The 17,191-nt window shown below is 44.8% G+C and overlaps 1 protein-coding gene across 3 annotated transcripts in view; it reads left to right on the top strand.

Annotated features, from left to right (window-relative positions):
- The window catches only part of LOC126183535 (membrane-associated tyrosine- and threonine-specific cdc2-inhibitory kinase), a 174,296-nt gene that overhangs the window by 30,935 nt on the left and 126,170 nt on the right, over positions 1-17,191 (top strand). For all 3 annotated transcript variants that reach the window (XM_049925604.1, XM_049925603.1, XM_049925605.1), the window contains exon 4: positions 729-930. In XM_049925604.1, the coding sequence (XP_049781561.1) occupies positions 729-930 (202 nt within the window). The remainder of the gene's footprint in view (positions 1-728; positions 931-17,191) is intronic.

The following is a 17,191-nucleotide window of genomic DNA, read 5'->3' as shown; positions in this document are numbered from 1 at the left end:
TCATCATCCATTTAGTTGATTTGTCTCTTCCCAAGTAGAAATTGCTATTTTCAGAACTTTTCGTTTTCATCAATATCCATCTCTGTATCAGTTTCGTGTTCCAGTTATATGTACTCACCAGGTGGTTCTGAATCTAATTTATCATACATTACTTCAACTACTTCAATTAATCTCTGTTTCTCTTTCTTCATATGTACACATACTGCAGATTGAGTTGTTGCCATACAGTGACAGAAAGTTGATGGACTCGCTTTTATTTCACTTGGAAAACAGAATACTGGTATTAGACAACAATAGATTCACTTAATTTTGTTAGGCCAGGTATGGGGTGTCCTGAACATCCCACTGTCTGTTTTTGGCAGTTGAACAATAATGGTAACTGAAATTTAGTTTTAATTATTTACGCAACTTGTTAGGTAGAAAGCTAACAGGAGTTTCAGACAATTAAGAAAATTTAAACTAATAATATGAGCTGTTTTAATTTGTGGGATAATTTCAGAACCCCGTTGCCAGCACTAGAGAGGTGAAATATTGGTATTTATTTGCACATTTCCTTGTTTAATACCACAGGGGGCTATTAACATCTAGCGAGCTTGCAAAACTTGACTTCATTTTGTGTATTGTTTTGTTGAGCAGAAAAATTATTGTACATTGCTTCTTTTATTTGTGGGTAATAATATTATAATTTAATTTTTAATAAATAAACATGTGTAATATTTTGTTTACAGGAAGAAATATGCAAGAGAAATAAGGAACCATGAACTGATTCCATGCCATGACAACATTGTTAAGCTGTATGTTGCTTGGCAAGAGGCAGATTATATATATATGCAGATGGAATGGTGCCAAGAAACTCTAGAACATTTTGGTGTCAGATGCTTCCCTATTCCAGGGGAAACACTTTGGAGTATTCTGTTAGATGTAACACTGGTAATTTCATATTTATGTCATTCACTCAACTGAAGCTTCACATGTTGAAGAATGTTTCAAAGATTTGCTTTCTAGAAATGTCAAGTTGAACTGCAGTTTGTCAAAGACCAATTTAAGATTTTGCAGATAATGCATTTTTATTTTAGTTTTTATCTTTTGAAGAATGGTAAAAAATTTTGATTCTGAAAAATATTGTTTTTCAAATAATGATGAATTATTTATGAATAAAGGATAGGAGGCCTTTGTGAGGCCTTCAGCATACTGGGCAAGGGAATTCTCATCCCTACAGATCCGTCTACCATGGGTGGCAAATCTGTGTGGGAGCGATTTTTTTTGGTGTGGAAGGGGTGGCAGCTGTCAAATTGCAGGTACTGTTGGTGGGTTTGATATGGACCAAGGTGTGGATGGAGCCATCTGAGAGGGGGATATAGACATCTAGGAAAGTGGTGACAGGTGGAGGAGGACCAGGTGAAGTGGATGGGAGAGATGATGTTGAGCTTGTGGAGGAAAGATAAGGTGTCCTGACTTTTGGTCCAGATTATAAAGATGTCATCAATAAACCAGGACTAGACCAAGAGTTTGGGGTTTTGCAAAGCTAAGGTGGCCCATGAAGAGGTTGGCATAGGAGGGTGCCATGCGGTTGCCCATGGCTGTGCCACGGATTTGTTTGTATACCTTTCCTTCAAAGGTGAAGTAGTTACGGGTTAGGATGTAGTTGGTTAGGTGTACGAGGTATGAAGGGGTCTGTTTGGAACCTGCAGGGTTTTGGGAGACATAGTGTTCAATCATGGTAAGGCCATGGCCATGTGGGATGTTGGTGCATAAGGAGGTCAACAGTGATGAGTAGGGATCCGGGAGGTAAGGGTGTGATGATGGCAGGAAACAGGTTCAGAAAGTGGTTGGTGTCATCAATGTGGGAGGCTAGGTTTTGGACAATTGGTTGCATTGGTCAACAAGGGCCTGGATTCTTTTGGTGGGAGCACTGTACCCAGCCACAATGGGGCACCCAGGATTATTAGGTTTGTGGATTTTGGGGAGCATGTAGAGGGTGGGTGTGCTGGCTGTTGTTGGGGTGAGGGGGTAGATTGATTCAGGAGAGAGGTTCTGGGAAGTGCCTGAGGATTTCAGCGGGGACTGGAGGTCATGGTTGACTTCTGGGATAGGGTCACCTTGGCAGCACTTGTAGGTGGAGCTGTCGGGCAACTGGCGGAGGCCCTCTGCCAAGTTGTCACTCCACTTCATCCCCCCAGGGAGCTTGCCACTTTTTGGCAGGTTCGTACTTGGCTACCATGGGGCCACAGCCTTTGCAGCACTTTCTCCCTTCCGTGCTGCATGTCTATCCTCTTGCTATTCTTTTTCCCCTCCCTTGGGAACATGTCTGGGTTATTATTGGGAATGCCCTACATTCTGTCACTGATGTGCAAACAGTCTCAACTTTGTTTTTGGCTCCCTTTGCCTTTCTTTTTTTCCCTTCTCCTCTCATTCCTCTGCTTCGGCGTTTGAGGATCCTCTTCTTCTTCTTCTTCTTCTCCTTCTTCTTCTTCCCTGTGCACTCCTGAAGGCTGGCCCACGCATCTGACACATAACAGGTGACTGGGTAACACGTAATTCTCAGCCCCAGGTCGACAGATGGGGTTCGCATGTACCCCATGGTACAGGCCAGGCCCAGGGAGGGATGATTGCCTGAGCTGTAACCTTCCCAAATTGCTGATTGGACCCTCCGTCAGGCATTCGGGAGGTGTGACCTGATGTGGGAACAATCACCTAAGATGGGTGCGTCCTTTGTGAAGGGGAGGCCCCCCAGTTGGAAGGAGCATGCCCCTGGAGACATTGGCAATCATGGGAGATTTCCTCACGATGAGTCAATCGTCCTCCCCATCGACGTCTGTGAAACGTAAACGTAATGAGGCTACCGGTTTTAAGTCCCTTCCTGCTGCACCGCGGTTCGTTGTGGTCTCACGTACTGAAGAGTCAGATCCTCACCACCGTCATTCTGTTCATTATCCAGAAATGGTGATGGAATTGCTTGCCCTGTGAAAGCCAGATTTGTTTACAAAATGGCACTTTGCTTTTGGAGACTGCTTCTGATTCTCAAACACAACTACTGCTTGCTGTCTCACTTCTCTACGACTACCCATTCGTGTTGAGGCCCATCACACTTTAAATTCTTCCCATGGTGTAATTTACACCAGGCTGCTTGATGGTCTAACTGAGGCCGAAATACAATCTTACCCCTCTCATCAGGGTGTCATTGCCATCCATTGTGTAATGAAAAAGGTCAGTTCCTCCTTGGTGGCCACCCGCACTCTTTTGCTCGCCTTTGATAGGGTGGTGCTGCCGTCCAAGATCAAAGCAGGCTATGAAATTATCACAGTCCGGCCATACATTCAGAATCCGATGTGCTGCTACCAGTGTCATCGTTTCAATCACACTCGAACATCGTTTCGACACCCAGCCAAATGCGTAATCTGTGGCAGGGATGCAAATGAGGGCGAATGTGTGCCGCCTCCTCCCTGCTGTATCAACTGCAATGGCGGCCATGCCACCTCCTCTCGGGATTTTCCCATGTATTTAGATGAGCGGGTTGTTCAAATGATTTGGGTAAAGGAAAAAGTGCCTTACCCAGTAGCTCGCAAGTTACTGGCTAGTCACTAACCCTGTGTTCTCCTGTCTGGCACCGATCGAGGTGGCGCAGTGGTTAGACACTGGACTCGCATTCGGGAGGACGACGGTTCAATCCCGCGTCCGGCCATCCTGATTTAGGTTTTCCGTGATTTCCCTAAATCACTCCAGGCAAATGCCGGGATGGTTCCTCTGAAAGGGCACGGCCGACTTCCTTCCCAGTCCTTCCCTAATCCGATGAGACCGATGACCACGCTGTCTGGTCTCCTTCGCCAAAACAACCAACCAACCAACCAACCAACCTGTCTGGCACCAGTAGTTCTGTTCTTGTTACCTCTCGCTCCATGAAGGACATGCTCACACAGACATGCGACCTCAGATTCAGCTCTGAGGTTGTGAAATTGCCCAGTGTCAAGTTAGCATCGATGTACCCCCATCCCACTGTGCAACAAACCATCAAACTCTCGCCTCAAGGGACAAAGCCACCCACTGCACAACCAGCAGACAGGAAAGGATGGAAGGAGTACTCCCATGAAGACCTCCTACGTCCCTCCCGCCAAACACTACCCAAGTCTTCCTCTAACCAGAAGGGCTCAAAGAAGTCCCCTAAAGACAAACGATCTTCTCCTCCATCAACTCGAAGATCCTGCTCGACGGTGTCACCACATGGTCCCTTAGCCTGGCTGGCATCTGTTTTGCTGGTACGCACCACCAACAGTTTTTCAGCGTTGGACTCCACAGACCTACTGCACAAGCACGCCGATGCTTCTGCGGACCCCTTGGAGCAGTATCCTCCTGCTTTTGTGCCCTGTAGTAATGACTCTTAACCGGCTGTCACTCGGCAGCCGCTGAGTTTAAACCCCTACATCTCTTCCTCATCATGACCATCCTTCACTTGAACGTTCGAGGCCTTTGGTCCCACAAAGAGTTTTTATGGCTGCTTTTAGCATTGCAGCATCCCCTTGTACTCTGCCTTCAGAAAACGAAATTACGGCCTCATGACTGCTTTGAGTTTTCACATTACTTACCGATTCGTTTTGACCTTCCCCCTGACATCAGCATTCCATTTCATGGGGGCATTGTGCTGCTCATATGGGATGACCTTCATAGTCAACCCATCTCCCTGACTACCTATCTTGAAGCTGTTGCAGTTCGCCTTTTCCTTCCCTGCCTGACTTTTTCCATCTGTACCATTTATGTCCTTCCGTCATTTGCTGTCACCAGGGCAGACTTCCTTCAGCTTATTTGGCAGCTACCTCCCCCGTTTTTGCTACTCAGTGACTTTAATGCACATTATCCCCTTTGGGGTTCTCCCATGACCTGTCGAGAGGTGCCCTCGTGGCTGACATTCTTAACCACATTAACCTCTTCTGCCTTAACACTGGAGCACCCATTTACTTTCCAACTCCTTTGCACACCTGTCCCCATATGGACCTATCCTTTGCACTCCCCAACTTACCCATTGTCTTCACCGGCCTGTTCTTTCTGACGCCTACTACTCAAGTGACAATTTCCCGTGTGCTCTCCGTCTGCTGACTCCTAACCCACCCACATGCACACCCAAATGGCATCTTACTAAGGCTGACTGGCAGCTTTACTCCTCCCTTGTGACCTTTGAAGAACAAGATTTCCCCAGTTGTGATGACCAGGTGGACTACCTCACCAATGTTATCCTTACTGCTGCAGAATGTTCCATTCCTTGCACTTCCTCTTTGCCACATCATGTCCCAGTCTCTTGGTGCTCTGAGGCATGCCACAGCACAATTCGTGCATGGAGATGTGCTCAACGCATTTTTAACTGCCACCCTATGCTGGAAAACTGAATTCATTATAAACAGGTGCATATGAAGTGTCGTTGAATTCTTCGGGATAGCAAGAGAGCTAGCTCGATTTCATTCACTAGTTCTTTTAACAGTTCCACACCTTCCTCTGTAGTGTGGGCCAACCTCCGACAGCTCTCTGGAACCAAGATCCATTCACCAATTTCCAGCCTGACAGTAGCCGATGATATCATCGTGGACCCTATTGCTATCTCCAACATCTTGGGCTACCATTTTGCAGAAGTTTCGAACTCTTCCCACTATCACCCCACCTTCATCCATCGGAAACAAGTGGAGGAGGCTCGGGTGATACCCTTCTCTTTTCAGAATCAAGAGTGCTACAATGCCGCCTTTACTATGAGGGAGCTAGATAATGCTCTCAGTTCATCTCAATCCTCCGTCCCAGGACCAGATGCCATCCAAATTCAGATATTGCAGCACCTCTCTCTTGCAGGCAAGCATTTTCTGCTTAACATGTACATCCACATCTGGGCTGAGGGCACATTTCCTGGATGCTGACGTGAAATCACCGTCATACCCATACCTAAGCCCAGTAAGGACAAAAACCTTCCTTGTAGCTACTGCCACATCTCTCTTACCAGCTGCGTTTGCAAGGTGATGGAACATATGGTTCATACCCGGCTGGTGTGGTGGCTCAAGTCTCATTCTGCAGTTGACCATCTCGTTACTTTGTCCACCCGTGTCATGAATGGTTTTCTGTTGAAATCCCAGGCTGTGGCCATGTTTTTGGATTTGGAGAAGACCTATGACACTTGCTGGAGAACTGGTATCCTCCATACTCTTTACACACAGGGCTTCTGTGGGCACCTGCCCTGTTTTCTTCGGGCATTTTTACAATACCGAGTTTTCAAGGTACATGTGGGTACTGCCTTGTTGGACACCTTTATCCAGGAAAATGGTGTGCCTTAGGGTTCTGTCCTGAGCATTGTCCTCTTTGCTATCGCCATTAACCCTATAATGGCCTGTCTCCCACCGTGCATCTCCGGCTCCCTTTTTGTCGATGATTTTGCCATCTATTGCAGTTCTCCACGGACCTGTCACACTGAGCAGCATTTTCAGTGCTGTCTTGATTGTCTTCACTCCTGGAGCATTGGCAATGGCTTTGTCTTTTCCTCTGACAAAACTGTCTGTATGAATTTCTGGCGGCGCAAATGGTTTCTCCCACCATATCTCAGTCTTGGGTCTGTTGCCATTTCGTTTGTTGACACTCTGAAATTCCTGGGGCTCCTGCTCGATAGGAAACACTCTTGGTCCTCCCAAGTATCGCACCTGGCAGCCAGCTGTACGTGGTCCCTCAATTTCGTACGTGTCCTCAGTGGTACTTCCTGGGGTGCCTATAGAACCACCCTCCTCCATTTGTACCAGTCCCTTGTACATTTGAAACTCGACAATGGGTGCTTTGTTTATGCATCTGCACACCCCATCCCTTTTATGCCGTCTCAACACTATCGATCATCATGGCATCCGTTTGGTCACGGGCGCCTTTTACAACAGTCCGGTTGAGAGTCTGAATGCTGAAGCTGCTGAACCACCACTATCCTACCACCGTGACTTTCTCCTCAGCAGGTATGCATGCTGTTTGTGTGCCATGCATGGCAACCCTTTCTCTGCCTCCGTCTTTGATGATTACTTTGATTGTTGGTATGGGGCTCGTCCCTCTTCTCTGTTACCTCCTGGAGTCCACCTTTGCTACTTGGTGCGGCGGCTTAATTTCATGCTACCTGCGTCCTTCCCAGTGTGTGTGAATCCTTCACACCTTGGCTTCGTGAAGTGGCTCATTTTAACCTTGGCCTTCACTCGCATCCTAAGGACACTACTCCAGCTTCGGTCTATCACCTTCAGTTTCATGACCTTCGCAGTTCTTGGACTGACCTTGGGGTTGGGCGTGCCTTCGTCATTGCACCCTTGTCTTTCAATATCAGCTTCCAGCACATTATCCATTATTTACAGCCGAGCTTTTCAATTTGTATCAGGCCTCAGAGTACATCTGGCGACACAGCTTTCCCATTTGTGTCCTCTGCTCAAAGTCTCTGTGTGCCGTACACTGCTCATCCCTTAGTGCAGCGGGTCCAGGAAAACTGTCACTTGCTCATTCTTGGTGGAGCCAGTGTGATGTTTCTGTGGGTCCATGGTCATGTTGGTCTGCCAGGAAACGAGGCTGCTGACGCTGCTGCCAAGGATGCAGTCTTCATACCTCAGCCCACAAGTTCCCTCCGATGATCTCTGCATTGCCATCTGTCAGGAGGTGGTGTCCCTTTGTCATCGCCAATTGCCCTCCCTTCACGGGAATAAGCTCCGGTTTATTAAGCCCCTCCCGGTGCCTTGGTTGACCTCCTCCTGGCAGGAGGGCCGGGAGGAGATTATTTTAACTCGGCTTTGTATTGGGCACTGCCTTTTTTGCCATCATCATTTGCTCAGTGTCACTACCCTGCCACTTTGTACACATTGCGCCCAAATTTTAACTGTCCCCCACTTCCTGCTGGAATGCCCCCTTTTTAAGAATTTAAATTTCAGCTTGGGTTTGCCATCTGATTTATCAGCAGTTTTAGCGAATGACGCATGGGCTTTCAACTGTGTTTTACTTTTTATCTGCCGAAGCAATATGGCAAAGGCCATTTAATTTTTGGTTTTGGACCTCCATTTTTGTATGTTTCTTTTTTTAGCCCATTTTCCATGTGCCTGTTTTTAGCTGTCTCCTATTCTGTCCATTGGGACTGACGTATAGTCGTGTCAGTCCTCTCTGTGTTTGTGTTCTATAGTTTTGACCCCAGTTGTTTTTTTGCAGCGTAAAACAAAACTAAACAAACTAACTGTGGTTCATCGCAACAGTGGTGAAATCTTTTCTGCCAGGGGAATGATCAGGTCAGGATCTGTTTTTAGGTTTTGTAGTGCAGTCATTTCTTCTGCTGAAAGGTTAATGTTCTTAGGGAGAGACCTGGAGAAGGATGGTGAGATCAGGTTGGAAATTAGAAATTCCTTTAAGGAGACTGGGGGGGTGATTAGGTGTGGGGAAGTAGGACTGAAACTTCTGTGTGGCTGAGGATTTTGGTGGCGAGGTTAACGACAGTGTTCAAAGATTGTTTTGGTTCTGGATTTCTTGGAGTGTTGGTTGAGGGTTTTGGAGGATGTGGTAGGTTGAAAAGGTCAGCAAGGCAGGGTCTGGTTGCTACGAGGGGTTGACAAGGAGTAACTCTGTGGGTAGGATGGGAGATGGATAGTTGTGTCCCAAGGCAAGAGTAGGATGTCAGCAGGCTGGATAACTTGTGGAGGTTTTGTTTGAAATGTTGTTCTAGTTGATGGAGTGTCAGGATTTCTATTTGGGTGACTGCCGGCCAGTGTGGCTGTGCAGTTCTAGGCGCTTCAGTCTGGAACCGCGTGACCACTACGGTCGCAGGTTTGAATCCTGCCTCGGGCATGGATGTGTGTGATGTCCTTATTGTTAGTTAGGTTTAAGTAGTTCTAAGTTCTAGGGGACTGATGACCACAGGTGTTAAGTCCCCTAGTGCTCAGAGCCATTTGAACCATTTTTGTTCTATTTGGGTGATGAGGTGTAGGTAGTGGGGACTGCATAGTATCTATTTTGTGAAGGGAGTGGAAGTGGTTCAGGGATGCCTGTGAGTGGAAGTCATTTAAGACTGCCTGTGCCATGGATACATGTTTTTGTAGAACAAGGTTTGGGACGGAATGGGACTGGTGGAATATGAAAAGGTGAAAGTCTTTGTGGAAGGAGGGATGGGATCCAGAAGTAAGGTGGTTTGTGGTTAGGCCATTGGGGGGGAGGGGCGGGGGAGATTCCATGGCTTAGTCAGCATTTAAGGAACAGGATATGGGGCAGGGTTTTTGCTTTGGCTAGGGAAACTTTCTGAACTGGTGCAGATAAAAGATAGAGAAATGAGAGGAATGGTTCATTGTGGTGGAAAAGGGGGGGAGGGGGGGGGGGGCACGGAGATGGCACTGGGGAAAGAAGTTGGCGAATAAAGTGGCGAGTAAAGGTGTCAGTTTCTCATAGCGGGAGTTGAATAACATTGTTGGGTGTAAAGAGTGAAAGGAGTTGTGTTGAGAGCAGGGGGTAGTATTGTGACTAAGGTACATCTGATTGCACATGATATATAGTCAGTCACACGAATTAAATTCGATTGCCCTCCTATGGCAACCTCTTCAAGGGCCACGCAGAGGAAACATTCCTAGCTGTCCAAAACGCCAAACCCCTGGTCTGGTTCAGGTTTATTGATGACATCTCTATAATCTGGACCCAATGCCAGGACACCTAATTCACAAAGAGATCTCCCATGCCATATCCTCACGTACACCTGATCCTCGTGGTCCTCACATCCATATCAGGCACCAACCAGAAAGAAACAACCCCCTCACCCCACCCACCCATTACCAACCAGAACTTGAATGACTGAACCATGTCCTTTGTCAGGGCTTTGATTATCTATCATCACAGAAGTGCGAGGTGTGGATTTAAGCACATTCACATATAACTGTATTTTGTGTGGCAAAGCCTGAAGTATTCTGGCATTCAGAGAGGTGGTACAGTCAGGGCAATACCATCTTGTTTCCTTCCTGCTTGCTTTGTCAGTTTTGTCTGGTCCAAACCAACCTTGGACACCCTTGTTGGTTTTTGCTTCTTCTCAGTTGCAGCAATTTTCTCAGGAAGTGTCGTTCTACAAGCCTATTGCTGATGGTTGCACTAGGGGCAGTTTCTTTAGCCACAATTGAGCCTTTCTGGAAGAGTCCTTCGCCAATGTGGCACCAAAAAGTGGAAAATGACAGTTTTTCTTCTCATTAGGGTTACTAGTCTCAAGATACAGAGCAAAAGCATTCATTCATTGCAGCCATTATGAGCAAGTGAGAAAATAGTTTTTTCCACCACTTCATTTGTTTCCTCTAGAAAGGATAATAGGAGATCATCTGATCACTTCTATCAACCCGTTTTGTTCGTATTATGATCAAGAATAGCATCAGGTTTTGACTTGATCTTGACACCATCCTTCGTACAAACAGAAATTTTAGAGGTTGTCATTTTGTGTTTAGAGGAAAGGCATAAGACATCCCTAATGTCCTTCCACTTCAAACAAAGCAGGTGGTTTCTCCTCATTGACAAAGACTGATTCCTTATGCGTTTCTTCTAAACATTATTTTCTTTTGGCAGTTCCTTTTGATTAGCCATACATGTGCATACAGCTTTAGTTTTATTTTTCCATAAAAAATCAAAAACTGCTGGCGAATTGTAAAATCTGTCCATATAAACAGTGTGACCTTTACCCAAATAATCGGCAAGCAACCTCTGAAAGAGTGGTATTATGGAATTGTCTTTCGATCCTTTACCATTGTATACTTCAAATCCCAGAACGTAACCATTCCTAGATTCACAAACAGTAAACATTTTTATTCCATACGTGTCTCGTTTATTTTTTATGTAGACACGAAAGACCACTTGCTCACGAAATCCATGCATGCCTTCATCAGTTATGAGGTTTTCATAGGGATGAAATGATTTCTTACATTCCCATAATAGATGATTGAGAGCTGGTCTGATTTTATGCATAGCATCATGCATTGGTTGACCTCCGGGAATCTAGGTACAATTGTCATTCAAATGTAAATTTGAAAGTATGGCCTTGAACTTATTTCTGCTCATTATAGATCCTGGGAAAGGGGTTGAAATAAAACTATTGACAGACCAGTAGCCTCCCAATTTTGGCTTCTTCACGAGGCAAATATGAATAATTATGGCGAAAAACAAATAAATTTCGTGAAGCTTCACTCCAACCCACGATGCCAAACACTATGTGGCTTTAGTTTGGAGCCTGCTTTCAGTTTATCATAAACACTCTTTGCCTACCTCTTCATTTCTGATTTTGTGTGTTTAATCATAGAATGTGGAAAGAAAATAGAAAACACGTTAAGTGGAGTGGATCTTTAGTCAACTGCAGCTCTTACGCCAGTTATGTAAGAGAACTGTGGCAAAGGAGACTGTAGGTCTTCGAATCTCCAACCTAAATCAGTATCTGTTGATTTCGTTTGTGAAGACCGCTGCCTCTTCCGTGATGGTGCAGAAGATTGTGTTGCAGCAGAACAACATTGTCGCTTGGAAGTTGTTTGAACAGCGGCGTATTTATCATCAGATTCGTCTGTAAAAAAGAAAAGAAAGACGAGATGAAGACAAATAAAACATAACTTACTTGTAATTGCAGTGCCAGTAACTGAAGCAGCAGCCCTAAAGTCTATTCTTTTTCCAGTGCCTCTAAAATTTCTTGATGACCCAATAAATGTGACTTGTTGGTAGCATGATCACAAACAGTGATAAAACCTAACGAAACCACGTGCAAATACGACAGTGTTAGCACACACAGGCTCAGTCAGACACGACAGAAGTGCTAAAGTTCGTTACTGCTTCTTTCCAAGTAATGCTGGAGCCTGACAAGAGGGCAGCACCAGTCAAGGGACAGCCAGCCAGACGTCTATACAATGTTATCACTTGTAATGAGTCGTTTTCAAGTGACAGGAGGCTTGCATGACGTGAAACATTGCGACCCAAACTACACTCTGGCATGGTCCATTGAGCTCAGTCCTGTGGCCCGAGCTACACTTAGGCTTGGTCGCCAATGTGTGAAGGCAAATGCTAGGATGGTTCCTTCAAAAGGACATGGCCACTTTCCTTCTCCATCCTTTCCTAATCTGACCTTGTGCTCTGTCTTTAGTGACCACATTGTTGATAGGACATTAAACAGTAACCTCCTCCTCCTCCTCCTCCTCCTCCTCCTCCTCCTCCTCCTCCCCCCCCCCCCCCCCCCCCTCTAATCCTATAGTGAACCAGAGTTGAGGTGATGTAAAAATTTATCTTCTCTGCGAGGCCACACTATGAAAGTATCGTACACGTACCTCCAAGTATCGCACTCGTACCCCCTAAAAAGTCATCCATAGAAAGCTTGGCCACCAGGGCAAACAGAGGACTACTCATGGTGATGCCTTTAGTATTTTAAAAATATTTATTGTTGAACATAAAATAGGTTGGGGGAAGTGTGTGTCGAAACAGAGCAGTGACGTCCACATGAAATTTATTACCAGTTAGTGCCAGAGAATCTGTGAGGGAGACCTTTGTAAGAAGAGATACTGCATAAAGCTGACTAAGTAGTCCAAACTATTTAGACAGAGAGCCCTCAGTCCGTTGATAAAATCAACTGAGTTTCGTATATGATGTGAGCATTTGTCCACCAGTGGACTCGGCAAGAGAGCAAGGTGTTGTCTAAATCATATGTGGGTGCACCAGTGCTGCGTATTATTGGCTGTAAAGGAAGTCCTTCTTTATGAACTTTAGGAAGGCTGTTAAGTTGTGGTGGTACACAACCATTTGGTCTTATCGTCTTGATGGTCTGATGGGAAGAATTTAGGAGTGGCACACATCCTATACAACTGTAATCAATCTTTCTATATGTAGAATCACTTAGTAGATCATGCACCTCATTAGCATACAACCTAAGAGGTAACACTACTGTTCAATTACTTTTATCGGTCTTCAATACCAATATGTCAGGATGCTCTTGGAGATTTTGTAGTGCAGCCCTTTCTGCAGAGATTAAGTTACTTTGTTGAGGAGGAGATTACCGAAGAGAATGACTCTTCTTCTGTTCTTATTTCTTCTGCTGTATCCAATGGAAGGAGTTGTATGGCTTCTTCAACACAATTCACGAAACTTAGAAAGAGGTGGTGCTTTATGTGTTGGTGCAAAATTGAGTCCTTTGCCTAAAATAGACATCATCACATCATTTATATTTTTCTTCATGAAGTTAGCAATGGACTGTTGTGCAGTTGTTGTCAACACAAGGCAAAGAGGTTTTGACATCTGCTGAGAACTTTCATCCCAGTGGATCCAGTCAGACTTGGCTGAAGTCACTCCATCAACCCAATTCCATATACAAGTGAGAGATGTGCTGCAAGCTTCAGATGTATGTGGAACAAACGTGATAAAATCAGTCTCTGAAGCAATACACTCGCTAAAATCCAGAATCTAAAATCAGTTCCTAGCAAAAGTTGTTCTTGACTGTTGTGGTTGCCTCCTTGTCAATCTAATATGAATCTCACTGCAACTGTGAGGAGAACACGTATATGAATCCTCTAAAACCACATCACCTACCTAATTGGGATCCTGGCTAATGCACGATGGGTATTTCTTTGTAGATAGTTTTTTTGAGGCTGGAAAAGCTCATCACTCTTCCTTGATTTTCACACCTGAAATATTTTTAGAACATTCCAATTTCATGTACAAAGTGCCTCGAGAAATACAGTTAAAAGAAAGGAAAGAAAAGAAGTATGCACAGTATCATTCTAGTTTTATACAAAGTCATTAAGTGGGCTTCTCCATACGATATTATCTAATGGAGTTTGTGGTATCTAAATGTACCTACCCTTTCTTTCATGTACAATCGAAACATATCACTCATATTACATGCACATGGATGACTATGCGAGTATGTTTATAGGTAATGTGCAGATGTGGAATGGATGGGATAATGTAGGTTGTCACTTATCGTTGTGTAGAAATTGGATAGAGTGCAGTGAATTTAGAGCATTTAGGGGGGTGCAGCCTATTGTACGTGTTTTACAGACGCGATGTATGTAATCAACATGTAGACTAACCTATGATAACCTCTCAACTTAGAGTGGCACATACACCCTACATCCTCAGTTATTCGTTGGGTGTATCCCAATCTCTGTCTGCCCGTACATTTTTACTTTCTAGAGCTCTTTCTAGTACCATGGAGGTTATCCCCTGATGTCTTAACATGTGCCCAATCATCCTGTTCCTTCTTCTTGTCAGTGTTTTCCATATGTTTGTTTCTTTGTGCCGATTCTGAGAACTTCATCATTCTTTATCTTATCAGTCCACTTAATTTTCAAAATTCTTATACAGCACTTCAATTGTAATCTGTTCCAGTTTTCACACTGGCTGTAATTTAATACCATTACAGTGCTGTGATCCATACATACATACTCATAAATTTCTTCCTCAAGTCAAGTCCTATGTTTGATACCTGTAGACTTACCTTGGCCAGGAATACCCTCTTTGCCTGTGCTAGTCTGCTTTTCCTCTGTGTTTCGTCCATCAAGTTTCCCCCCCCTCCCCCCCCCCCAGCCCCCCTCCCCACCCCTCTTCCACCATAGCAGAATTCCTTAACTTCATGTACTTGGTGATCACCAATTCTGATGTTAAGTTTCTCGCTATTCTTGTTTCCGCTGTTGCTCATTACTTTGGTCTTTTTCTGTTTTACTATCAATCCATATTCTGTACTCATCAGGCTGTTCATTCCATTCAGTATACCCTGTAATTCTTAATTTTCATTGAGGATAGTAATGTTATCAGAAAATATTATCAATAATATCCTTTCATGATGAGTCTTAATCCCACTCTCGAACCTCCTATTATTTCTGTCATTGCTTCTTTGATTTACAAGTTGAACAATAGGGGCGAAACACTGCGTCTCTGTCTTATACTCCTTTTATTTTGAACACTTTGTTTTTGGATTTTCAAACTCATTGTGCTTAACCTATCATGATTCCTGTTGATCAAGCAAAAAAGGACAAACAGTGCAACATCTTTGGAAAAACGTGCCTTCATTGTGTGTGTTTCTAACAAAAAGAAATTTTGTAATGGTTGGTTGTTGTATTATCAAAAAATTAATTAATTATTACAAACTAATAAACCAAAAATTATTAAATTCTGAATTTCTGTCATTTAAAATATGAGCTATTGAATTATTAAAAAAAAATACATAAATTCCAGATCGGTGGTTATTTCATAACATAGCATTAAATGTGAAGGACCCTCAGCTGCTGCACAGGTGCACACAGTGTGGTGAAACTCTTTAGCAGTGTGCGGGAAGATCAGACTTGCTTCCCCTCACCACAGAGAGAGTGGGGATCATGCACAGAAGTGACAGAACACTCCAACAGCTTCCAAAATTAATGTTTCACTCTGCAGTTGAGTGCACACAGATTTGAAACTCCTGTCAGATTAGAATTAATTGGGTCCTTGGTCAACTGAGCTATCTGGGCACAATTCGCATCCCACCCTCACAGCATATCTGCAACTGGTTTGGAAGGAAAGAAAGAGGAATTGATGGAAGTAAAGCTGTGAGAGTGGCTCATGAGTCGTGTCTGGATAACTCAGTTTGTAGAGGATTTGACTGTGAGAGGCAAAGATTTTGGCTTAAAGTCCCAGTCCAGCACACAATTTTGATTTGCCATGACATGTCAAAGCCAATAATCTTGGTACTTCGTGTGAGAGTAAAGTCTTGAGAATTAACTTCTGGCAGGTGCTATGGTACAGGGGGTCTGAGCATATTCTGTTGCAGGATAGTGCTTGGGGAGAGTCAGAAGCCACTTGGAAGCTGATAATCACTTTCATTAGATCCAGTAGTTTGTAATATGTCTCAGGTTCACATCAGGTAGTGATGGAAGGTACTGCTGCTGCTGCTGCAGCTGCTGCTGCGCTTAGCGTGATTTTGCTTGGTCGACAGTCTCGATTGTGGCAGAGCGACATCAGGACTGATGCAACAGGCTGACAGCTCACAGTGTGTGACACACTGAGCGACAGCCCATCTGCGACAAGTGATGGGTTTAGACACCCAGGGAGTGAACCCAACACAGTTGGTTGGCTGGTGGCATCTGGTGATGCCAAGTGCCTAGTAGCTTGGTGGCTAAGAGGGCCTCAGCTTGACCTTCTGCCTATCAGGTGGCAGCTGAACACCCTTGGCAGGCAACCTCACAGCAGAGGTCAACACTAAGACACTTGGTGACTTAATGACTTCCTACTTTGATGTATGTCTAGTCTGGCTGGACGGCCAGTATTTGTGTCCATATGGGTTTATTGTGCTGTTGCGGCTGCAGGAGTCATGGTTGCCATACGCCCAAGTATCCTTGGTCACTGTAACTGTTGGGGCACTGACCAGCAGGCAGATGATAATGCCACGTGGGTGCAACACTGTGTCAACATATAGCCGTAAGTGGCCTGAGTTTTGGCATTGAGCCCATCTGGTTAGACTTGTGTTAGTACCATCTTCTCCTCTTTGTGGAATTCAACCGACCTAATTCTCACTGTTGCTGCACTTGGGATAACTAATTAATTGTGCACAGTTCGTTGCAGCTACATCTAGTTAACCTTGGCGCACAACATCTAAGAGAGTCCGTGTGTGATGTTTCAACAGCTTAGATAGATACCCAGAAACATTTGAAATTTGTCCACAACTTACATGGTTCGTCCGCCGCTCGTGGTCTCGCGGTAGCGTTCTCGCTTCCCGAGCACGGGGTCCCGGGTTCGATTCCCGGCGGGGTCAGGGATTTTCACCTGCCTCGAGATGACTGGGTGTTTGTGTTGTCCTCATCATTTCATCATCATCCTGGAAAGTGGCGAAATTGGACTGAGCAAAGATTGGGTAATTGTACGGACGCTGATAACCACGCAGTTGGGCGCCCCACAAACCAAACATCATCATCATCAACTTACATGGTTCCAATCACTGGCTGTCCCTGAAAACTAGCACTGGTACTGAGAACAAAGAACAGAGAGATGTCACACTAGCACCACACGAGCTTATGTTCCTTGTCGTAGTTCACTCGCTGCTTCCTGCAGCACTCTCCAAGCTGTATCACTGAGGAGTCCATAACTATAATATTGGGCAGCTATGTCAGACCATCTCTTAGGAATAGGGATGTGGGAATATGTTAGGTATTTTACAACAGGACTCGTGCGAACATTACAAACCTTTGTGTCCACCCTTTTCCATTTATTA

Source organism: Schistocerca cancellata, chromosome 4 (genome assembly GCF_023864275.1).
Source record: "Schistocerca cancellata isolate TAMUIC-IGC-003103 chromosome 4, iqSchCanc2.1, whole genome shotgun sequence".
Taxonomy (NCBI): domain Eukaryota; kingdom Metazoa; phylum Arthropoda; class Insecta; order Orthoptera; family Acrididae; genus Schistocerca; species Schistocerca cancellata.
This window is presented reverse-complemented; position numbering and strand designations above follow the sequence as displayed.